This window comes from Bombyx mori, chromosome 26, assembly GCF_030269925.1.
Source record: "Bombyx mori chromosome 26, ASM3026992v2".
Taxonomy (NCBI): Eukaryota; Metazoa; Arthropoda; class Insecta; order Lepidoptera; family Bombycidae; genus Bombyx; species Bombyx mori.
Window position 1 is genome coordinate 9,752,764 of NC_085132.1, and position 24,583 is coordinate 9,777,346.

Below are 24,583 nucleotides of genomic sequence, written 5' to 3' on the forward strand. Positions count from 1 at the left end.
GGATGAAATATAATCTCAGTAAAATGGTGGTCATTTACTGAGATTTTTTCTGTGGACTTTTTGGAGGAACCCTAGAAGTTACGTCCAGCGGCTTCGTTTCATTTTCCGGCTTTTGTGCACTTTCACAGATATTAAACAGTTTAATAAACCACCGTTATTACACATTTAAACCTGAAGAAACACTAAATAGACAAAATAAAACAAATCATGCAACTTCACTTATCGCGTTTCCGCCAAAAAGTCCCCTTCTTTTTTACTTTGTCAGAGTGATCCAGGCTAAATGCGCTTTTATTATAGATTGTTTTGTGGTATTTTCCTCCTGCGGTAGCTAGTTTCGCGGCTTAGCAACTGATCGAAAATTGAGGGCTACTCTCCCGTGCTGTTTCCCGAACACTATGACATGTCCTTCTTCAAACGAAGCTTGTGTGACAGTACATAACGGTAGGCAGCTGATTGTCTCCGCTCTTGGCATTGCTAACATCCATGGGCCACGATAACCACTCAACATCAAGTGGGCCGTATGCTCGTCTGCCTACAAGGGCAATAAAAAAAACTAGGGAAAGCTAATGTTGGGCTAAGAACCAGAAAAACTCAGGAATCTAGATTCTAATTTATTATTGATATCCAGTATACGCTTAGACATTTTAAGATCAAAAAAGACGAAAAAGCAGAAAAAAAACAAGAAAATTGAACACTTTTTACAGAGAAAACGACGCACTGGCCTTTTAAAAAAATATTTTTGGTAACTTGATAAAAATAATATCTTAAATAGGGAATGAAATCAATTTAAAACGCCATCACATTTAAAACAGTTTTTATTAAATTCTTTACATAACTACTTAGAGGCACTTTAAGCTATAATTTTACATATAAATCTAAATAAAAAGAAACGAATCTTACTTACATACAAACAACAAACATAATTCACATTATTTTTAAACGAAACTCATATTAGGACTTCATACGAACTCAAAACTAAAATAGAAAAAGTAATAAAATAAGAAGTTGGAAGTATACAACATTGACTTTTATTGCAATGTTATGTAAAGTCGAAAATTGCAGTCTTCGCATCGAATACGTGTAATGGCCATGATAATACAACTAACATTGTAATAACTCAAAATTTACATTATCCACTTAGAGATACGGATTCGTAAAACATTTTGGTATCAACTATTTATTTACTTGGAGACATCCAAACATGAAATTAAAAATGAGGGCGCAATCAAGATTTTCTTTTAGACGAGTCAGTGTGTAGTCGAGTATAAATAAATTTGCTAAAAAATTCTTATCTCATTTATGTACAATGAAGTTCTCATAAAACTGTTTTACGTTTACCCTCATTTTCTTTAATTAATGCGTAATCAAATAAAATGATAATAAATGCGCATTTCTCTGCTGACTGTACAGAAATCGTGTAAGTTCAACGACCCGCTCGGGGAGGAAATGACCCCCACCCGGCTACACCCACAGTGCCCACGTGTGGGGTGTGTGATGCTTCTTGAGTTAATACAGTATTGGATATAATGAGAAACATCTTCATACAGTAGAAATGTCTATCTATATATCAGCCCACAGACACCCGCTGCTGGATATAAAACTCCCCAAAGCCTCGCCACAGCGACCGGTCTTGCGTTACCAGCATCCAGCAGATCCCCGCGGACCTCAATCTTGCGGGAGGCCTACCCACGCTACGCCTTCTAGTAGAAAATTAATACTGTGTTGGAGACAAAACGGTCAAAAAGTATTATTAATTGTAGTATACTGTAGACAATTGATCACATACCCGATTTTACTGTTTCTTAACTTAAAGCAGTCTGGTCGTATTAACATTTTGTAAACAGAGTGGCTACAATTTCATGTTGCAGACGGGATGGCCATGTCATTATTGACCACATTGTAGACGAGATATCCAAATTATTACAATGTACATGATGGGTGCGCAATTACTATATAAGTATTATATCAGTTTCAAGGGTGGGTAAATAGTTTCCAGGTTACAACATATCGATAATATCATATGTTTTAACAATGCTTGCAACAATCACATCAAGTTCAAACTAACTACCCGTTTAGTTAATACATACTATACGAGAAAAGATTTACTGATCAACAACGTAGAAAGAACATTAAATTCATTTAGCATCATTTATACGGTACTTTGAATTTATAACGGTTTCTCTATATATGAGTCGTCTATTATCAAAGGCGGCAATCTGTGCATTTGGACAAAAAAAAAATATTGATATGTCAATACAGATTTATTTGAATATAATCGTCTCCTTCAAAGAATACGGTTCAAAACCTGCATTAAATAAAGGTTAATAGTTAACCTGTTATTTATCTAAGATGTCGTTCCGAAGAGTTTTGTGACTGCCAATGGAATACAAAGTCAATAATTCGTTTTTCTGATTTACCAATCATTGTCCAAGAGTCAGATTGCCGCCTTTGATAATAGTCGACTCATATGTAATAAATTTTTCATTTTCAAAGATTCCATGTCACTCAACAAAAAGTGATAAAAATCTGGTGAGGAACACGTGACAAGAAAGTTAGTCTGGTATCACGCATCGCGACTAGGCCATAAAAGAAAATTAGTTTGTCTGTAAAATCGGTTTACGGACGATAGTTTTACGTGATTACGTAGCAGAACTATTAGAAATGCCCGCTGTGACGTCACGCGAGAAGAGAGATAAATGTGTCTCGAGCCAACGCTTGGGCCGATCGTGCCTCTCTATCGCTTGTTCCGCGCTCTCGCTTGCACGCTCATGCTCAGGCGGAACGTGACACTTTTTCGTGCGTGCAGCCGGTGTTCATCGATTTACAAGACGTTATTACGTCAAAACATTGCAAATCAAAGCCGAATAACATTATAAAAATCCGCAGTGAACTAAAGCATACGATATATAATCGACTGGATACAACTTTAATCACAAAGTCAGAATTTAAAAAATCTACATATTGGCTAACTCTTTGCTTTGTAACCGCTTTGTAACTATATACAAATTCACACTATACTATAGAGATGTAAATTCTGTGAAAACACAACGAAACTCTTTTTAATTATTTTAAATACGATGTGATTATCGAAATTCGCCCTTATTCCAGTTACATATAGCAGTCATACATGTGACATATATAATTTTTAATATTTACGTACTGTATAATACTTGACTTATTTATGGGCGTAAGAAGTTTGACTTCTATGGTGATAAAATCTAGATATATGTATATATATAGATGCAAACAACGAGTGTTTATGTTAGGAAAATATTAATGAACATAGTCATTTTAAAACGATAATAACGCCACCTACTTTCTGTTTCAATGTATCCATAACTTTTATGTTCCCAAATCATGTCATAATTTATTGCATTAATTCCGAATATTATTATATTTATGAATCATCTATGAAGCCTGACTTCACCTGACCCGAGGTCCACTTGGCTTGGTGGAAATATCTCGAACACAAATAGTAAATTTTTCCATTACGGCCCATGAGTATTTGTCAAAATTGTCCAAGTAGTTACGACCAATGTAATCAATTTGGTATATATTTATGATGCAAAATAACAGTTCTAGATAAAGTCGAACAAAATATTAACTAAATAGTAATGGATATATGAATATCTATTTGTCACAGTCTGTGTTTTTAAATTAATTTGGTTCAATTTAAGCCACACATATAATGCATTTCTTTGTTTTGCACTGATCCCTGATTCTCTGAAAGGCGTGTGGCGCATTTACGTTGTAGATGTCTATGGGTTCCAGTAACCACTTAACACCAGGTGGGCTGTGAGCTTGTCCACACACCTATGCAATAAAAAAAAATCCCACAGTTTTCTACTTTTTTAATTATATACCATATAGCATTTAGATAGACTAAAGAATAGAGATGTATGTATGGGTCCATAAGAAACAGAGTGAATTAAAATAAGAATTAATACCATTCGTCACAATCGTTGAAAAAAATACATCTATAGTATTCCATGGATACAGAAGAACAAAATAATGTATAGGTATGTGGCAATGATAGATGAAAAAACAGTTTAAAATATAGAACAACAGAATAAGATGAATACAATCATGTTCAAGTAGATTGTACCTGAGATTACATATAAGCAAATAAAGCTCTCCGATTTCAATTTGACTTGGCTTTAAATATTCAATTAGACATAATTAAGCTTACTTTTACAGTTTAGTCTCGGGTTTATTTGTTTCATTTTATTATATCTGACTTTTATAATGCTTCAGATTTTGTGTTTACGGTTGACTATATATATTATTATGCTTACTACCTTGATCATTGATAGTATCATTATGGTAGGCAGCGGCTTGGCTCTGCCCCTGGCATTGCTGACGTCCTTGAGCGACGGTGATCACTTACCATCAGGTGGGCCGTATGCTCGTCTGCCTACAAAGGCAATAAAAAAAAAATCTCAATTGAAAATGAGAAACCCGAGATTAAAACATAAAAGGAGTTTTAACTATGTGAATTTGAAGATATTTTTTTTTTCTTATCAATTTCTTTATAGAAAGATAAATGGTATAATATACATTACACACATTATAATAGATCATTTTGGGGGTTGTATAAAGAACAGTTAAAAACTTCTTATATTCTGTACTTACATTTGCTACTTTTGATACCGCACAGTGTAATAATTTTCATAAATTACTTTAGAATTTGCATCAGTTCTGATTGTATTGTCTCACATCAATAATATTATGCATACCTACCGATATAATTTCACGTCACATTCAGTAAAATTGAAATAGCACAGTAAGTGGCCAGTCTCGAACCTGTCACGCATGATACTGGGGCCACAAGCACATTAAACACATTTCAACACTTTAGTTGAGAGCACTTGATAATGTCAAAGTCATTTATCACTGAAGCACATTAGCTAATCGTTTGGTTGGCTATTGAAACTACAGGTTGCTGATTCCCGGCTGATATCACAGTGGATCCTGGAGGTATCTTCTGCGGCACCATGCCGTCTATAGGTCGGTACTTCTTGAGTCTAGTCCACTGTCCATTGTTGTAGTTCATTTGGAAATGCATCTCTGAGAGCATAGTGAGATACGTGTCGTCCGACTGTAGAACATTCTCAATGTTTTCAGAGAGTTTTATCGTAACAATATTGCCGAGGTTCGGACACGGATTATCTGGAATTAAAATATAAGTGGTTAATGTTTTCATATTATATTGATGATTTTTTAAGAGTCGTCGTGCATTCGTGTTTAGCGATGCGCCGGTGTTCGAATCCCGCAGGCGGGTACCAATTTTTCTAATGAAATACGTACTCAACAAATGTTCACGATTGACTTCCACGGTGAAGGAATAACATCGTGTAATAAAAATCAAACCGGCAAAATGATATTTTGCGTAATTACTGTTAGTAGGACCTCTTGTGAGTCCGCGCGGGTGGGTACCATTACCCCGCCTATTTCTGCCGTGAAGCAGTAATGCGTTTCGGTTTGAAGGGTGGGGCAGCCGTTGTAACTATATTGAGACCTTAGAACTTATATCTCAAGGTGGGTGGCGCATTAATATCGTAGATGTCTATGGGCTCCTGTAACCACTTAAGACCAGGTGGGCTGTGAGATTGTTCACCCATCTTGGCAACAAAAAAAAAAGATTGAATGTGATAAAATAAATTGAATTTTTAGCAGTTTTATATGATACAAAGAATAACTAGGTTTAGTGACTAGATTCAAGCTTAACTGTTTTATATTAGATTACTGCCATTACACAAGGTTAGGTTAGCTATACCAATCTATTATATTAGCCTGAGAACCTACAACTATATTTTGAGTTCTTATGAACCTTATAATTATAAATAGAATAAACTTGATCAACATGAAATGTTATACAACATAATCTTTGACGTGCATGAGTGAATCAAACTAATTTTTTTTTCTTTCTGGCTTTTGTTACTTAGATTTAAGTACAATTTTGCTAACGTCAGGTAGTGGAGGTGTCAACATAATTATGCTAAGACATTAATATTACATTTACAGGCATGGACTAAAAGTAAAGTTACCTATTTAGTTTTACAACTTTTGCATTGAACAGTTAGTAGGAATTATAATTTTATATCATTAGCGTCTATGAAAGATCCAAAACTAATTTATATGATGTGTTCATAGGTGCTCTCACTTTGTATGTACATTATTAATGTTATAAGTAGCAGTAGATCCTATCATTTATCTAGGAATAGCCGTGGTTAAAGTCTGTTTAATTATCAGCTAGCATGGGAAATAAGCTGCTCATTTGATTCTTATTTTTCCAGATAATATTTACCTCTAGATCCAGCCATAAAACCAAGTATAAGAGCTTTTTCCGGTCTCGTAACACGATTTGCATTTCTGAACATATCCTGGGCTTCCAGCATCTGTTCTCGCTGTAATAACAAACAACCATAAACTCAGCTTCCACATAACAAATATATTCAAAAACGTGTAAGAAATGTGTGGTATTTTACTATAATTTGAAATATGATTCTTTAGTGTTTATATTTAATTTTTTTTTAATTTGCCCTTGTAGGCAGACGAGCACACGGCCCACCTGATGGTGAGTGGTTACCATCGCCCGTGGACTTCAGCAATGCCAGGGGCAGAGCCAAGCCGCCGCCTACCGTTTAATACTCTCCACAAGCCTCGTTTGAAGAAGGACATGTCATAGCGCTCAGGAAACACCGTGTAGGGGAGCCCATTGCATAGCCGGATGGTACGTGGCAATAAAGATCTCTGGAAACGCACTGTGGATGACCGCAGTGGCTCCGGGTAGTATGGATGAAATCTACTCTGGTGGTCGGCGGTGCGATGGTAAACAATTCCTCAGAGCACTCCCCATGGAACATACGGTACGGTTTTATACAAGAGACAAGTAATGGTTTACCGTAAGGGAAAGTCCTCGTCTGGGCAGTAGAGGCGTGGCGGCTGGTTGGGGCGCCGGCTGCACGGGAGTGGGCTGCTGTACTTGCTGTTGAATCTGCACCTGCTAAAATTCATCATCATCATCAGGACTTTTTGGCGAGAACGCGCGGAGCGAAGTTGTGTGATTTGTTTAATTTTGTCTATTTAGTGTTTCTTCAGGTTTCAATGTGTTTATAAGGGTGGTTTATTAACTGTTTAATATGATCTGTGAAAGTGCACAAATGTGGGAAAATAAAACAAAGCCGCTGAATGTAACTTCTTGGGATCCTCCAAAAATTCCACTGAAAAAATTTCAGTAAATAACCACCATTTTACTGAGACTATATTTCATTCCATATCATCTCATTTCATTTTATTTATCTCCATATTATAAAATCTTTCATAAAAAATAAAATTAAAATAAGACATGACTTAAAGGTCTTAGTAACCAGGTCATAAAATCGCTTAAAAAACATTATCATCTCAAATCATTTCATTAATGCCATCAAAGGTGGATTATGGCTAACACGATCGATCATTGTCCCAACTAATCTACAGTATATCTAAGGCTCAAAACTTTGTTTCACATATCTGTATGGCTGCCACAATATTTATTTTACTATTCATAAACGGATGTCTTTGAATAGGTATAATTTTTTGCAACTACAAGCCGTTTTTTTTAGTATTTAGCCATAAAAGTGTGTGTCATATATTATGTGAACACAGACTGCTAATTCATAATGAATAAAGAACAGATGATTATCTGATAATGATCTGAATAGATTTATATTATCTAACCGTCTGTGGTATTTGATGATGTAAAGTCTGCGTCTGATGTAAGGCTGGTACGGGAACAGTTGTCCGCTGTTGTTGCTGGACCACGGGCTGGGTGACCTACAGACAGATTACAATACATAGTGAAAACGATAACTGCAAGTCTAGATGTTATTTACTACTAGCATCATAATAATTTACAAATTGGAGTTAACAGGCTGTAATTTTCACGTAAACTATAGAGATTTCCCTAAGCTTGATGTTCCCGAGCGTGACCCATTAGGGAAAGCCATATTACCCTCAGAAGAGGCCCATTTTAAATGTCGATGTTTCTGACCTCAACGATGATCTTAATGATGTAATCAAAACCTTCTGGGTCACTTGAGATATTAATCTCTCTATGTTTTGGACCATATTTCCTACAGAGAGTGCTATGATGGACAGTTTGAGAATTGATACGCTCTATACTGAAAGCTTTTTTTTTTAAAGAAAACATATGTTGTTTTTTTTTTGTGAGGACAATAACTACAACTACTGGAATATGTTTTTTTTACATTTTACTGTAGCTACAACTAATGAACTATGTTTGCTGATATGTTCAATTGGTTTTGTAACAGATCTAAATATTTACTGTCCAATAAGGTACCTGTTTAATATTATGCAGTAACACAGCTTTTCCACCAGGCTGCAGTAACACGGCTGAGGAGTTAAGCAGTGCCGGCACCAGAACCGGCTTCCCACCGCTTGCTAGCACCAACTTGCCACCAGAAGGACCCTGGATTTTAAGCAGTCGAATTAATTAACAGCCCTATTCCCTTAAAAATACGACCCTAAATAATTTATGGTTGAAATTTAAATGGTGCAAAAGAAGAAATAAAGAGAGTGGTTGAACTTATGGTTTAAAATAAATAATAGTTTAAAAGAACTAACAAAATACGCTTTTATAGAAAATCCAACTAAAAAATAGAAAATATCTATAAAAATAGATAATATCTGTTCATAAAATATTTATAACTATTGATGCACCCCACGCTTTTTTTTAAATTATACTTCTTTAGGCGCGTTTAGATATTGAATTGTCATTGGTCCCTAATAAGTATACCAAATTTCGAGTTAGTCCGACGTTTTGAAGGGAGTCAAAATCATGTTCAAAGATTCCGTTATATAAATAAGTCTGAAGCTAATAAAAGACATTTAATAACAGACATTTGACCTTGTCTTTTTATATATTAAAGTGCATTTTACCTGTACGAGTATGGGGCTGGCGAGAGGCGGGGGTCCGTCGTGCAGGAGTGCGGGGCGCGGGTCGGGGGACGCGGCGCGGGCGGGCGCGGGGGGCGCGGCGACCGGCCCGGCGGGAGGGGGGGACGCCGCGGGCGTCGGCTCCGAGCTGGGGACGCCTGCAAGGGGGCGATATTACTTTACTCACTACTGCTTACTGGCCCAAGGTTAATTATCATCATAATGCGGAAGAGAGGCAGTCAGAGTTTTTTTTTTTAATACTTAGATGGGTGGACGAGCTCACAGCCCACCTGGTGTTAAGTGGTTTCTGGAACCCATAGACATTTACAACGTAAATGCACCACCCACTTTGAGATATAAGTTCTAAGGTCTCAAGTAAGTTACAACGGCTGCCCCACCCTTCAAGCCGAAACGCATGACTGCTTCACGGCAAAAATAGACAGGGCGGTGGTACCTACCCGCGCGGGCTCACAAGAGGTCCTATCACCAGTAAATCTTAGCTTAGATATTTTGAAGTCTCAATAGAAAAATGAGCTATTTGGATCACTTATTCACATCCTGTGATGCTATGCAGGGCATGTTATCCTAAATTTCTATATCGCTTGTGATGTGGTAGTTTCTTTCACGTTTCTCAAACATCATTGCAACTTCGAAACTTAAACCCGTCTCATTATTGTTATTTTAATTTTACAAATGGAAACTAGTCTTTATTCTGTCTATACAAGGACACTCACCATGTACCAAATAAACAATTAATGAATATTCACATTTACGTTACAAGATATGCGTAATATTTGCGTATTTTTTTTTTATTTTTTATTTTTTATTGCTTAGATGGGGTGGACGAGCTCACAGCCCACCTGGTGTTAAGTGGTTACTGGAGCCCATAGACATCTATAACGTAAATGCGCCACCCACCTTGAAATATAAGTTCTAAGGTCTCAGTATAGTTACAACGGCTGCCCCACCCTTCAAACCGAAACGCATTACTGCTTCACGGCAGAAATAGGCAGGGCGGTGGTACCTACCCGTGCGGACTCACAAGTGGTCCAATCACCAGTGAGTACGCAAATTATAATTTTGCGGGTTTTACTTTTTTTACACGATGTTATTCCTTCACCGTGGAAGTCAATCGTAAACATTTGATAAGTACGTATTTCATTAGAAAAATTGGTACCCGCCAGCGGGATTCGAACACCGTTGCATCGCAACAACGAATGCACCGGATGTCTTATCCTTTAGGCCACGACGACTTCAAATTTTACTTATTACTGGTGGTAGGACCTCTTGTGAGTCTGCACAGGTAGGTACCACCGCCCTGCCTATTTCTGCCGTGAAGCAGTAATGCGTTTCAGTTTGAAGCGTGGGGCAGCCGTTGTAACTATACTGAGATCTTAGAACTTATATTTCAAGGTGGGTGGCGCATTTACGTTATAGATGTCTATGGGCTCCAGTAACCACTTAACACCCATCTAAGCAATAAAAAAAAAGTATTTTTCTCGTTAATAAGAAATATAATATGTACACTTACTTGTGGGAGGTTCTTCTGTTTTGTTGTTTTGTGTCTTATCACCGGCCGGCGGAGGGGGAGAGGGCGGGGCAGCGGCGGCAGCCTTCTTTGCGCCCTCCTCCATTTCTAAATGGAAATTATTTACAAATTAATGTTATATTAACAACCATATCGGTTCATATTAATATTGTTCAATAGATGGCCTCTTTCAATATTGAGTTGACTCAATTAAGTTGAATTAGAAAGAACTCAGTTTTTATCTTAGAAACACTTACCTACTTATTATAATTTAAAAAAAGTATGTGTACTTGTCTCGACTTTATTGTTAATAATAGTGATATTCTAGTGATGTTGTGATTTCAGCTTATAGATTTTTTTTCAAACAATAAGTTTAACTTTAATTGTAAACAGTGTACTCGCTTTTGTACGATGACGTCAATATTCAAGACCCCTGTATAAATGTGTATTGTTGAGGACTTGCCTGTGCATTATGAAACAACAGTCATGTTACTTGTAGTTTAAATTTAATTATGAAAAGGACTCGGCGGAGAGGGGAAGGTATGCTAGAAACCGGCAAAGTTCCTCCTATAGATTTCTACATATTGTTACGCCGGTAAGAGTATATAGATCCCGGACGAGCCCCCAGAGCGAGGTTGCGGGCATGAGCTCAACAACAAAAAGTTATTGGGCATAGTGGGACAGCTTGTCGAATATGGGAAAATGCCCACGGGTCTAACGATGCTCGGGACGAGCCGAAACGAATATCCCTAGAATTATTGAGAACATTCTTCACAAGTCGAGTATTTTCGATGTGTTATTTTCGCTATGTGACAATAGATGGCGTTGTACTTCTCGAGCGTTCTAAATGTTACTAGATCCTTTGATATTTGTTTCGGCTATTCGGCGATAGATGGCGTTACTCTTAGTGGCGTAATATTATATTTAAGTAGTACATAATTTCCTCATTAGCTTCCGGATGGTTTTTATCAAATCTGTGAATCCAAAGAGCCATTGATCTCAAATCTCTTCTTTCCCTTGTCAACTCCCCTTTCGTTTATATTCTTAGTTCATTCATTAACCATAATGGTATTAAGCTGTAGTTTGTCTGTCTTTTAACCAACTAACCATTATATATATTGTTATATTGTGTGCGTCTTATTTATTTTAGGTAGGTACACAACAGCGATTCTGTCATCAAACATTAGCTAAGCATTAGCATCTTAGCTTCAAATATTAGCATCTTAGCTACTCACTTAATTCTTAGTTACAATCTGTGACTTTGTTCGTTCACGAAGCCCGCTTTAAAAAACATAGTATTATAATAATATACACTTGACATTAGTGAAATCTAAAAGGAAACGCCATTAAGCCAAGAGATAGATAGAATCGAAAGAGCAGCGAGACGGTTTGTGATATGACCGATATGTTACCGAGTTTTCTTCGTTTCTTGATCTGCGCATGCGTGGCAGGCTGGTCGGCGATGTCGAGGAGTTTGATGCCGGGACGCTGCGAGCGCCAGCCCGTGCCGCCCGCGCGCATGGCCGCACGACCCGCGCCCAACGACGGCAAACCCTTCAGGGGAGCTGGACACACACGGCATACATTTGTTTTTTTAAAGGGATTCAATGACCTGGTAACTAAGACCTTTAGGTCAAGTCTTATTTAAATTTTAATGAAAACTTTTTTTTATATGAAAAATGATATTATGAAATGAAATGATATGGGATGAAAGATAATCTCAGTAAATTGGTGGTCATTTACTGAGACTTTTTCAGTGGACTTTTTGGAGGATCCCGAGAAGTTACGTTCAGCGGCTTTGTTTGATTTTCCCACATTTATGCACTTTTACAGAACTTTACAAGACAGCTTATACCAGCAAGAAAACTACAATTGTTGTAAGCTTTTAATGTTTACAATTGAATCTTAAAGTTGCTACTTTATTAATAACAAGACTTACTAGTATCTGTCATTTTCCGAGGCATTCCTCTGCTACGTATTGGTACGGTAGGAGCTTGAGCTTTCTTCTGATTTGCCTGAACCTCTGTAGCTTTGGCAAGGAGCTCGCTTCTGAGCGATGCCGATTTAGGTTTCCGTTTCAGTGTAAAATGTTTTATCGGATTTGTTTGTTGGCCAACCTGTAAGCATTCATAGAAGGGTGCCAGCTCCAACTTAAAAAGTTCTTTGGAAAGGACATATATTTTTTTAAATCAATTTTATTGCAATATTTTCGTTTAACTTGGAATATATGATTGCTATGACCCAATAATAGACAGAAAAGTATTTAAAGTCACAATACAATGTTATTTCTTCATGGTAGAAATTATTGATAAAAACAACAGCATAAAAAAAATTCATTCTAGCTTTATAGAATGAATTTTTGAATTATCATATATTTCATATGATTTAATTACTTAAATAGGTAATTTTAATTGACACAAATATGTAATTACATATAATAATAACTAGCTGACCCGGCAGACTTCGTAGTGCCTCAATCGATAAATAAAGGACCTAAATTTTTTGTATAAAATAAACTTTACACAAACAAAAGGAATCCTTCCGACTGGGGACCCATCAAAGGAAAAGCAAAATTGTTATTTTTATTTAATTCCGAGCATTTTCATATCTAGCTACCTTTTAAACCTTCTCTGGACTTCCACAAATAATTCAAGACCAAATTTAGCTAAATCGGTCAAGCCGTTCTCGAGTTTTAGCGAAACCAACGAACGGCAACTCATTTTTATATATATAGATAATAAAATAATGGAAAAAAATAACACAATAAAACTTACCACAGATACTAAAGCATTCTTATTTAAATACAGGCACTCCAGCGGTAATAATCCTAGATCCGAATGTTTGGCTAAAGCTCTCCTTAACTCTCCAATCATATCACTAAATATTGGTCTTGTCTCATCAAACTCTGCTATCTCTGTATTAAGGGTGCCAGCTGAGGGGTACGTTTTGAGGACTTCAGCAAGCATCGCCACCCAGAGGTCTGAATCCATTGCAGCAACTTCAAGGATCTCCTCGAGTTCACTTTTCCACTGGTATTAGAATACAGTTTTAAGATGATATTCTGGTGTTTTGAAGCAAGCGAGAAACAGGAATATGATTTGAAAACTACATGTAGTTTTGCAGAAAAGACTCAGTTGGCTCAAACAAACATTAAGCCATTTAAATTCTTTCTAGCAATTTTGTGGCAATGATTCAATTCCCAGCAAATAAAAGTAACTGTTCTCTCTTTCTGCTAAAGTAGATGTACCTACTTTAATAACCATTAACTTGATATAAATCAAACATACCAAATTTTTTACTGAGCCAAAACTCTTAATATTTCTTTTAAAGCTGTTTTCAGATATAATGTAATATTTCCATTAATAGCTTATTAGCTATGCTTATTATAGCTACAATATGTTGTATTCAGCATAGTGTAGCATATAATAAGTTGAAAATTAAGAAACTTTAACTTCCACAGCATTTTACTAAGTGACTAATATAATTTCAGCAAACAGTATTAGAGGAATTATTTCAAATTATATCTGAATTTTAAACACGTTTTTGTGTTTACGTTGTTACAGTTAAGCTCTAACTGTACAATTTATGGAGCCTGGCCACCTTTTAACAATAACCAGCATCTTGCTTGACTCATCTTAAAGCACAAAGTAGATTGTAATAAATTGTAATAGATTTTCTAGTATCCTTTTTCCTTAACAGAATATGACTATAGCTCATGTCATTTTATTTGCTACTCAGCCTTTTTAAAAACACTACCATTAATATTTTAAGAATTAAATAGAACCAACAGAAGCATTAAATTGTAAGAATGATATTACAAACTGTTGCATTTGTTTTAATTTGCTCAATTCAATACTTAAAAACACTATTTACTAATGATTTTAGTAAAAAATTTGCAAATTATATCAGGAACACATATTGCATTAATGTAGTCTGGGTATTTAGTGTTCAATATTTTTATGTCACTGCAATTTAAAAAAATGACATGGCATATCACTAAGAACGTGTTATTTATCATGTTGAATTTTATAGTGTAACATAGCTTGAATATTTTGCAACAAACATGATTTTTATGTGTTTAATTTCGAATGTCACATTTAACATATTTTTGTAACTTTTATAAATGAATATAGAAAACTACCCAGTGATTAAATAGTCATACGGAAATAAATTTGTTCATTTTAATTTAAACAATACCCTTTCAAAAATATTTTTCAGTAAAATCCAACATGTAAATTCATTACGACAACAAATAAATACTTGACATTTAGGCATCTCACTCGCACGTATCACTTTTCAGGGTGACAGAAAGTGACACGACACTAAACAGTTACGCAAATCCGAACATCAAATTGAAAAGTTATACCTCTTCAACATTTCTGCGCGGGATATGAAAGAAACTTAGTAATAATTTCAATTTCACTTGCGGTTGTAATTCTGGAAAACAGTCTTTTATATTCTTTAATACTTCAGCGTTTAATTGTGAACAAATCGAGCCACTTGTCCAAGAATCGTTCGATGTACCGAGTTTATTGTGGAGCCACAAAGATATGTCACTATCCCGCACGTTCGCCATCTTGTAACTGAGATAGTGACGTGTTGTGGATGTTCCAGCTGCAACTATAGAAAATCGATTTCATTTTTATAAAAATCGATTTTACCAATTGATTGTCGTCCAGCAAACCAAACATATCGAAACATATTGAAATTAGGCCAAAATAGTTTAGAAGTTAAGCTAAGCTTAAATTTGACGTGCTTTACCCGGAATAGGAACACGCTGCTGCAAAATAGGCTAAGCGGTGGTTTTTACCGGTAGTACGCTGTACCACCAATAAAATAGCCTACTTACTAAATTTACTTCTTCGTAAATCTATCTTAATTTAATTTCAATAAACTTAATCCCATCTTCATTTTCGTATTTTCCTTTCCATTTTAATTTTAATTTAGAAGATTGGACTATATCAGTAAAGTCTGTCCTACGCAATTTGACAATTGAAATAAAAAAATCGATTGGATACGAAAATCGTTATTAAATGAAACATTATAAAGCGGGGTTTTTAGGTTGGAATGCGAGAACTTTAGATCTTTATGTACCTACATTGTTTTAATTAGTCTTTAAGCTTATTTGTGTATTAGGGGTGGGTTATGAACTGTTTCTTCTTCTTCTTCGACTTTTAAGATGTCATTGTAACTAATGCCGAGTTTATAAAAATCTTCAATTATTAAACGCATATTCTGTAGCATGTTAAAGGATAGAGCGAAATAAGATAAAATTAAATAAGACTGGTATCAATCGGGATGACATGTAATGAAACGAGATGAGACACGATGAAATAAAGGCTCAGTAAAATGTTGGTTATTTACTAAAACTTCAGTGGACTTTTTGGAAAAACCCGACTAGCCATGTCCAGCAGCTTTGTTTCATTTTCTCACATTAAACATAAAATAAATAAAAAATAATTAATTCACACAACCTCACTCCTCGCGTTCCCGTTAACTGTTAAACATTACGAAATTGTACAATTATAGGGGGATTTGACGAAATCGATGTCTTCTGAGATTCTTAAAAACAGTTGAAATATTTCTAATTTAATTCGTCTCTAATTTAGTGAGCGCGTAAAGATATTCACTACTTTATATACTTCATTCCTTTTAAATTTCAAAATTCAAAACGAATGTATGGATCAAAATTTATGTCATAACTTTTTGGCGGGATCACGATGTCTATTGCACTCACTGAAGTAGTACTTTAAAGGTCTATGATTGCACTGAAGTATGAAGCCTATGGAAATGAAACGTCAACAAAAAAAGTGTGTGTGTCCGCTCCGACGCACGACTGGAGTTTACTGGATATAAAAAATTAAACGAAACAATACGAGAAATAGTTCTATATTACGACAACACGATACACTACAGATTATTAACAAATTAACGAGACACAAAACAAACGACTAACAAATATATGAAAATACAATAATGAGAGAAACGCGCGATCAGTACGAGGCTTTGTGGCGGACTGCCGGCGCAGCAGCCCGGCGTCACCTGCGATAACGCATTTCGTGTGACATGCGCAATCAGGCGCATAACGCATTTCGTGTGACATGCTAGTACGATTTTGGTCCCCATAATTTTCATACCCCGGGCCTATATATGTAAATCGATTCTAAAGGAGTAAACTCCAAAAATGCGTGCCCATTGCGTGACACTGTGACGTCATCTGGCCGCTAAGCATGGCGGTTTTAGTGCTGTTCAGAAGATTTTAATGCTATTAGGTTTTATCGATAAACGTTCTTGGCTCATTTTTTTTTAAATATTGTTGAGTATTAATTATTTGTAGAATTTATACTTTAATAGGAAGTAAGTATATTGTTATGTGCAAAGATGATGTGATTTAGGTGTGTGAAATCTAAAACAAGTTCGTGCTTCAAATTTGCCAAGTAAACGATATAACCATTTTTAAAAGTTGCTACACTGATTTTATAAAGTTGTCGTTCGACAACTCAATGACCGCAAAACATAAAGATATGGCGTAGTACAGTGCCATCTGCCCATTTCTAGCATGCTAAATGTTATCGTCTCGCTCGCACTTGCGTATATGCCGGAAAGGGGTGAAAGCTTTATGTCGGCGATAAAACGTTAGCATGCTAGCTATGCTGTTTTGGATATCAAAATAAGAGTACGTGTTTTTCTTAGACTATTTACCTCTGTATTACAATCTATTTTAATTGTGTTGCTGACTAAAGTCCGTAACACACTACCACAGCGCGCCTCAAGGTAGGTGCGCCGCACCATTTGAATCACTCTCACTTGAGAGTGATTCAAAATTTAAACTTATCAAGGGACCGCGTGATAAAAAAACAAACAACTTCAGAACATTTATTTAATTAAAAACGTCATTCCTTGTGACTCCCTCTATAAAATCACTTAATTTAATATTAATAATTAATTGATATGAGTCAACTGTAAGAGAGAGATAGAGAGACAGAGAAGTTAATGTATCCTAATATATGTCTCACTCAGTCTCATGCGCGTGGATAATGCCCTCGCGCTCTTACCCACAGAGGTATTAAATTGAATTTAGGGGATGATTGGCCCCTTGGATCAGTCTGTCTTTTTGTAAGAGGTTTTAAAGTAGTTGTCTGGTGGACATATATAAAAATCAGCTTTCAGAATTTACGTGAAGTTAGGTAATTATTTTGGGAGCTTTAAAGCGTCTGCAAAGCAATTCGGCCGACGGAAAGTGTCTGGGAGTGTTGGCGACTTATTTTTAAGGATATTGCCTAAACTATACGTAAAAATCAGCTTTCAGAATTTACGTAAAGTACGTAATGATTTTATGTACCTTGATTACCTGATACCTGAAAATTGGCCGTCTAACCAAGCTAGCAGGTAGTCAGGCGTTCTTAGAACATATTAACACTACTCAATCGGCCACATTTCGTTCGTCAGAAAATACGTGACGTCTGGTGGCCCTGGGATCTTGGACTATCACGCAGCCGAAAGGCTAAAGTATGAAGGGTACCTAATGGCATGTTAAATTTAGAATTGTAATATTTGTACAATATTAAAATAAGAAACTGTTGATGAAAAATAGTATTCTTTTTACCATTCTAAAATACTGTTTTTTTGACATGATATATTTTAAAAGTACTTAAAACTTCGAAAAATAATAGAAGTAGTTTCTTAACCAAGGAGGTAATACATATTAAGTATCCCTAACAGTGTGAACTGTTTAATTTTGTTAATTTAGTGTTTCTTTAAGCTTAAATGCTTCTTAATGGTGGCTTATTAACCGTTTAGCATCTGTGATAGGGTACAGGTATGAGGAAATGAACTAAGCCATGGGACGTGGTTTTCTGTCCTGTGGTTTCTTGTCCTCCAAAAAGCCTTCTGAAGTTTCAGTGAATTCTCATCACTGTAATGGTACGTTACTGATTAAAATTTGATATAAAGCAACTTCATTTCATTTCGCTCTTTTTTCCTTAGCATTATTGAAGATTTTTATAAACTCTACGCTGGCAGCACTGGCAAGAAGTCAAGTGCAATATTATAGAAAAAGAAAGGGCACCCATTAATTCTAGCCTAACAATTAATCTAATTAGTACCTATGTAACTAAAACTTAATTAAAAATTGTTCTAGTGATCATCTTAAATAATAATCGCAATTTAAGTTTAGCGATTATAGCGTTCTTTTTGTTGTTGATGATAAACTCAATTACTTTTAGGAAATATGTTGTCAACTGTCGTCGTTGCGGATTGAACTCAAACTACAGTATAGGAAGCACTTATTTATTCCACACGCACCTTAAAATCGCATACATTAACAATCAATTAGCTTTTTATCTTTGAACCTTTTAAAAATGTAGAACACAAATTTTTATCTATGACATTTAATCCCTCAATCTGACAGTCTGTCTTTTTCTTAGGGATGCCTCCCGTTGCTAGTGCTGTGTGTAAAAAAACCATTCACCACATACATTCGTTTTTGCGCTAAACGTATTGTCAATCAATAGTCTCTATCATACTCTTTGGTAGTGATTAAAGTCATCATCATAATGATCTTAAATTACTGAAGTATAAATATTAAGTGTATTATCTATGATTAATATGATGTTGTCAGTTTTCTTTGGCAACGCATGTTATTGACAAAACATAATACACCATTGAAATATTCAATACACGGAGAGTTACACAAATGATTCTATGAAGTAAACTATGTCGGTTGATTCGGAATCATCGTTAGGCTTGAATATTTATGAAGAGGATTTAAATGACACGAAAACGTGTAATTTATCGAATCAGGCTATAGAGTTCGTGCCAGAAATTGAAAATCGATTGCTTCTATGTGTAAGTGCCTACGGAAAATGAAACAATACCTTACTATTGTATGTATTTCGGAATTTTACTTTATTAGATAGGTACGTGTATTTATTGTGGTCACTATGGTTTGATCATTGCCGATCCTGCGGACCGAATGGTAAACAGTCGACGGCGCCCAAAACGCGTCATTTCGGATCCTTCCGATCCACTAATGGTGCTTTTAGGTATCCCAAGCAAAAGTCGTTGTTCTCATCAAACCCGTCGCTTGCGACGAAGGGCTCGACGAGTAAATTAACCCACAGACTCAGCCCACTGAGTTTCTCGCTGGATCTTCTGCGTGGGTCGCGTTTCCGACCCGGTGCTAGATTCTGCGAAGCACTGCTCTTGCTAGAGTTAGTGTTAGCAACGACGTTAGGTTGAAGGCCCGTGAGCTTACTTACTAGTTCGGTGAATCTAGAATAACCCCTCGAGGTTACTAGAATAGGTAGGGTAAAAAAAAGTGTGAGAATTGTAGTGTAATTTTATTCCCATTTGATAGTTATCTTGTGGATATCACCAAGCTAGGTATAGTTTATATTTATTAAAGGAAAAAAAGTAAACAGCACTTTTGAGAATTTATTAACAATACGTAGACAAGCAATCAATTTAGTTAGTATTGTTATTAATTTTCAGGTACTATACCTCCAAAACAACAAAATCAAGACCCTACCGGACGAATTCTTCCCATCACTACCCGCTTTAATGTATCTCGATTTGAGAGATAACATCCTTACCGACCTACCTGTGACAATACAAAATCATCAATGCCTAACGCATTTATTATTACAAAACAACAAATTAACGTCATTACCAAACGAGCTAGGTTCTGTGGTTACATTAAAAGTATTGCAACTGGCGGGAAATCCACTTATGTATCCGCCTCGAGAGATAATAATGGCGGGAACTCGGAAAATCATAACCTATTTACACGAGAAATATATTGAGAATATATTTGCTCGCTCGCAATCGGTAGGCTCCGATGATGCGATCGGTACCTACGAGGAGAACCATAAGGACTCTTCGAAACCGGAACTGGCCAGTTTTAGTTCGGTTCACGGCGGGAAATTGAAATGCTTGTCGGTTCAATTCAGCGAAAAGGAACTTTATGATTCCGATGAGGAATATTACGCGAAAATCAAAGGGAAATGTCCCAAACTACCGAAAAGTAGGACCAAATCGATACTGTCGTACACTCAAAGCGCGAAGTACTTAAATGCGCTGAGAGCTGACAACGTAGACATCCAAAATGAGAAGATAAAAATTTATTATTTAAAAGAGCGTGCGCTTAAGAAACATAAAGAATTGATGGTTAAAAGAGATAAAATCTTGCAGGAGAGAAAGTAAGTATTCTTATTTATAACGTAGACGGTTTGCGAACAACAATAAGGGATAGTGTTTTTTTTTAAATCTAGATTTTTATTTCAACTCACTTAAATACGCTTTCGCTTAGGTGATAAGTTCACGTTCTTACGGATCCATCAGATCTAATAACCCTTGCATTAGACACCTTTACCTCTAACATTCAGAGTAGGGACCCCGGTAACCGTACTCGAATGAAGTAAAAGTTTTTAAAAAAGAGTCTAACCAAACTAGGATTTTCTGTACTATGGGAACCAGACACCGTCATACATACTTACACTTAAACATATACATGTCGCAGAATGAACCGATGTCTTAAATATTTCTTGCAAATATATAGACAAGACTATGTGTGCAAAGAGATTGCGCAGCACGAAACAGACTTTTTGGCGGGAACGCGAGGAGTGAAGTTGTGTGATTTGTTTTATTTTGTCTATTTAGTGTTTCTTCGGGTTTAAATGTGTAATAACGGTGGTTTATTAACTGTTTAATATCTGTGAAAGTACACAAATGTCGGAAAATGAAATTACTAAGGGTTACTAAGACCTTTAAGTCATGTCTTATTTTAATTTATATTCTTATTTTTATGAAAAATGATAATATGTAGTGAAATGAAATGAAAATTATTAATTTGAGACGTTAATCAACTGGGATGAAATTAAATGAAATGAGATGGTATGGAATGAAATATAATCTTAGTAAAATGGTAGTCATTTACTAAGATTTTTTCAGTGGACTTTTTGGAGGATCCCGAGAAGTTGCGTCCAGCGGCTTTGTTTCATTTTCCCACATTTGTGCACTTTCACAGATATTAAACAGTTAATAAACCACCGTTATTACACATTTAAACCTGAAGAAACACTAAATAGACAAAATAAAACAAATCACACAACTTCACTCCTCGCGTTCCCGCCAAAAAGTACATGACAGCTCAGAGACGTCTTCAACCATAGATTATACACATAATATATTTGAGATCTTCAACCTTCCTAAGTCAGGCAACGAATGTGTTTCGATTCCACGCGATTTTTTTTTTCCTACCTATCTGATACCTTAAGAGGCTATATCAGCGTAAGCGATGACACCTCGACTCTGCCGAGGCACACCACCCGAAGCGAGCCGATGTTTGACGACTAATTGCGGTTCGTATTAACTAGGTTGCGTGGTTTCGCTTCGTTTGTCGAGTCCGGATGCGACATATAAATATTAAACGCTCAGACAAAGAGCAAACAAACCTGTGCGCTTAGTGCGAGTTTTTTAACGTCCTCGATAGCGTAAGAGTTAACTCAAATTTGTATGGAGTTGGAACGTTTGCCTGCGTTTGCCGCTAGGGGCGCTGTTCCAACTGCATACACATTTAAGTTAACTTTTACGCTATCGAGAACGTTGAAAAACTCGCACTAAGCCCCCTGTTCATTACACAAACGTTTACCCGATGTAGAAATCAAACCCGCGACTTTCGGTTCAGCACAACCACGCTAACTATTGCACCACTCGGTCAGTCGATCGCCAAAACGACAGCTTTAAAAAAACAACACAAATTATGTTTAATTTAATAAAATAATTAACAAACTCAAATTGTAACATGAAAATAAATAAGAAAGGTTATTCAGTTAAAATTTGACACTGCTAACGTATTCTATATTACCTACGTATATTACCTACGTATTCTAAGCATTATTCCTTTACGCGCGTTTAGACCGTTTATTTATTTTTTATAACTACTTTCTTTCAAAAGACCTATAGTTGTATTTTTTTAAATTAAATGATACCTATGTAATGCAAAAATGAATCTAATCCCACGTTAAATCGTCAGAAACGCCGAGCTCCTAAAAAAATGGCGTCAAAATTATCGACACAGCAAACAGAGCGCGGCCTGCACATACAGACTCGATCCTAAGTCTTACCCATACGACACTAATCCGGACCACATGACCTTCTTAACGAGAGAAGACATTGAGAAAGACTTGCCCGACAAATACAAGAGACGTTTGCTGCGTAAGTCCAAACTGACTGTACCGAGGAAAACGAATAATGACGTGCACCTAGCCATGAAAATAAAGCAGCTGTTTGAGAACCTGGAAGCTATTGACCTCAACAGAGAGGGTATGACCCCGAGGACGGAACAAAAAGTCTTGCTTAATGAGATCCAGAAGGTACGTTGTTTTTTATTGCTTAGTTGACTGGACGAGCTCACAGCCCACCCGGTGTTGTGGTTACTGGAGCCCATAGACATCTACGACGTAAATGCGCCACCCGCCTTGAGATATGAGTTCTAAGGTCTCAGTATAGTTACAACGGCTGCTCCACCCTTCAGACCGAAACGCATTACTGCTCCACGGCAGAAATAGGCAGAGTGGCGGACTCACAAGAGGTCCACATCGTTACCAGTATGTAACGATGTCTTGATAATTATTTCATTGGCGAAGCAGCTGCTCTTGAGTTGTTAGGTCTCCTTTAGAGGCGCTCGCGCCCTCAGACACAGCCCACTGAGTTTCTCGCCGGATCTTCTCAGCGGGTCGCGTTTCCGATCCGGTGGTAGATTCTGTGAAGCACCGCTCTTGCTAGGGCTAGTTAGCAACGTCGTCAGGTTTGGGCCCCGTGAGCTCACCTACTATACCTACACCTAAAAAGTATTTTTATTTGTGTCAATCGCAGTTTTTTCGAATGATATCGATTAATATAGCTGATTTTCCTTATCCATTTCAACACAAAAGTTTAAAATTTAAAAATTTATCTTTGGCTCAATTAAGGAAGCTATTGCTTTTATATTTGATTAATTTCGCAATATTCCAGATATCCGAGATTAAACAGAAGCTAATGGAGTTGTCTACAACAAACACTCAATCGGTCGAAGCGGATTGAGTATAATAATCGAAATTTAATTTCATCCAAAATCGTGATTGTGATTCGTGTAATAAATACTACTTACTTACATGCCTATTGTCTTATTTCTTTTTCGATTCAATCATTTTATTTATGAAATATGAAAGCTATATTTTCATGAAGGGCATGTAGTTCGTATGAAGGAGACCAGAATGCCAAGAAAACTGCTCTATGGCAAACCAGAGGGCCGCAGAAGTCGTGGCAGACCCCAAACTCCGATGGTTAGATGGCGTAGAGTACGACCTTAAAGCTATCGGTGTTAAGAACTGGAAGGAGAAAAGCCCTGAACAGAGCAGTCTGGAGAGACATACTGGATGAGGCTTAAGACACACCCTGGGTTGTAAGGCCTAAGATGATGATGATGATGATGATATCGACGCTGGAAAGGCAAACGTGACTAAGCGACAATGCGTGAACTTTACAGCAGACTAATTTAATGTTGAAATACTTGAAAAAAATTATATTTTAACGAATCTAGCTGTAGGATTGAAATTATTTTAATAGACCTAGAAATAAATTTTTTTTGCGCATCGAATACGATTATTCCCTATCATTTATGTACAAAGCAGTTATTGTCGCTTAGTCACGTTTGCCTTTCAATGGTCAATATATTATCATGACTCGTCAAATGTTTCATATTTTTACTGATAGGTGTATTGTAAGCATGCACGGGTGATTACCACCATTTTGTCCTAAATGTCCGTTCTGATTGGAGATTGGGACAACCATTATATTATACGATTGATATTGCAGACTGCAAATCGATTGCCGTAAGTAAATGTTCACTTCTCTCACTCTCCGCGACTCTAAAAACCACAATAAATTTGGTGTCGTTTTCTGAACTTATTTTTTATTGCCATAAATCTCTTTACTATTTAAATATGGCAATAAAATATACGGGTGTATTACAGTGGATTCCGATACGGTCCAGATTTAGACGGTAACTCATGGAACACAGTACTCTGGTTTCTTCTTTCTTCTTAATCCTTTCACTCTTGACAGAGTAGTCGTAAT

The 24,583-nt window shown here is 36.4% G+C and overlaps 2 protein-coding genes across 5 annotated transcripts; one reads left to right on the forward strand and one right to left on the reverse strand.

Moving 5' to 3' along the window:
* Nucleotides 1-797: 797 nt before the first annotated feature.
* Nucleotides 798-15,048, reverse strand: LOC101735821 (negative elongation factor A). Of its 3 annotated transcripts, XR_002430706.3 has the most exons (12): nucleotides 14,832-15,048; nucleotides 13,240-13,494; nucleotides 12,405-12,582; nucleotides 11,878-12,030; nucleotides 10,469-10,573; nucleotides 8,941-9,095; nucleotides 8,342-8,470; nucleotides 7,720-7,815; nucleotides 6,905-7,006; nucleotides 6,308-6,407; nucleotides 4,633-5,169; nucleotides 798-1,700 (listed from the first exon to the last, which is right to left on the reverse strand). XR_002430706.3 is itself a non-coding variant. In XM_012691503.4 (11 exons), exons 1-11 carry the CDS (start codon nucleotides 15,039-15,041, stop codon nucleotides 4,904-4,906), a joined length of 1,746 nt encoding a protein of 581 aa, XP_012546957.1. In that variant the 5' UTR covers nucleotides 15,042-15,048; the 3' UTR covers nucleotides 798-4,903. The 3 variants fall into 3 exon arrangements, 2 of the variants coding, with proteins under 2 accessions (XP_012546957.1, XP_021204471.1); XM_012691503.4 differs by having other exon boundaries at nucleotides 798-5,169; nucleotides 6,905-7,003; XM_021348796.3 differs by having other exon boundaries at nucleotides 798-5,169.
* Nucleotides 15,049-18,914: 3,866 nt separating this feature from the next.
* Nucleotides 18,915-23,620, forward strand: LOC101741999 (uncharacterized). 2 transcript variants are annotated; one of them, XM_004922048.5, is made up of 4 exons: nucleotides 18,915-19,312; nucleotides 19,958-20,664; nucleotides 22,500-22,839; nucleotides 23,480-23,620. In XM_004922048.5, exons 1-4 carry the CDS (start codon nucleotides 19,181-19,183, stop codon nucleotides 23,546-23,548), a joined length of 1,248 nt encoding a protein of 415 aa, XP_004922105.1. In that variant the 5' UTR covers nucleotides 18,915-19,180; the 3' UTR covers nucleotides 23,549-23,620. The 2 variants fall into 2 exon arrangements, with proteins under 2 accessions (XP_004922105.1, XP_021204482.1); XM_021348807.3 differs by having other exon boundaries at nucleotides 18,987-19,350.
* Nucleotides 23,621-24,583: the final 963 nt, after the last annotated feature.

What these genes read in the sequence shown, in the direction of transcription:
- LOC101735821 (XM_021348796.3), bottom strand. Translation starts at nt 15,041, where the DNA reads ATGGCGAACGTGCGGGATAGTGACATATCTTTGTGGCTCCACAATAAA. An exon ending in AACAGAAGAACCTCCCACAA is followed by an intron (nt 9,096 to 10,468) that starts GTAAGTGTACAT and finishes GCCCCCTTGCAG; the next exon opens with GCGTCCCCAGCTCGGAGCCG. An exon ending in TTTTATGGCTGGATCTAGAG is followed by an intron (nt 5,170 to 6,307) that starts GTAAATATTATC and finishes TTTTAATTCCAG; the next exon opens with ATAATCCGTGTCCGAACCTC.
- LOC101741999 (XM_004922048.5), top strand. Translation starts at nt 19,181, where the DNA reads ATGTCGGTTGATTCGGAATCATCGTTAGGCTTGAATATTTATGAAGAG. An exon ending in AAAATCGATTGCTTCTATGT is followed by an intron (nt 19,313 to 19,957) that starts GTAAGTGCCTAC and finishes ATTAATTTTCAG; the next exon opens with GTACTATACCTCCAAAACAA. An exon ending in AAAATCTTGCAGGAGAGAAA is followed by an intron (nt 20,665 to 22,499) that starts GTAAGTATTCTT and finishes TTAAATCGTCAG; the next exon opens with AAACGCCGAGCTCCTAAAAA.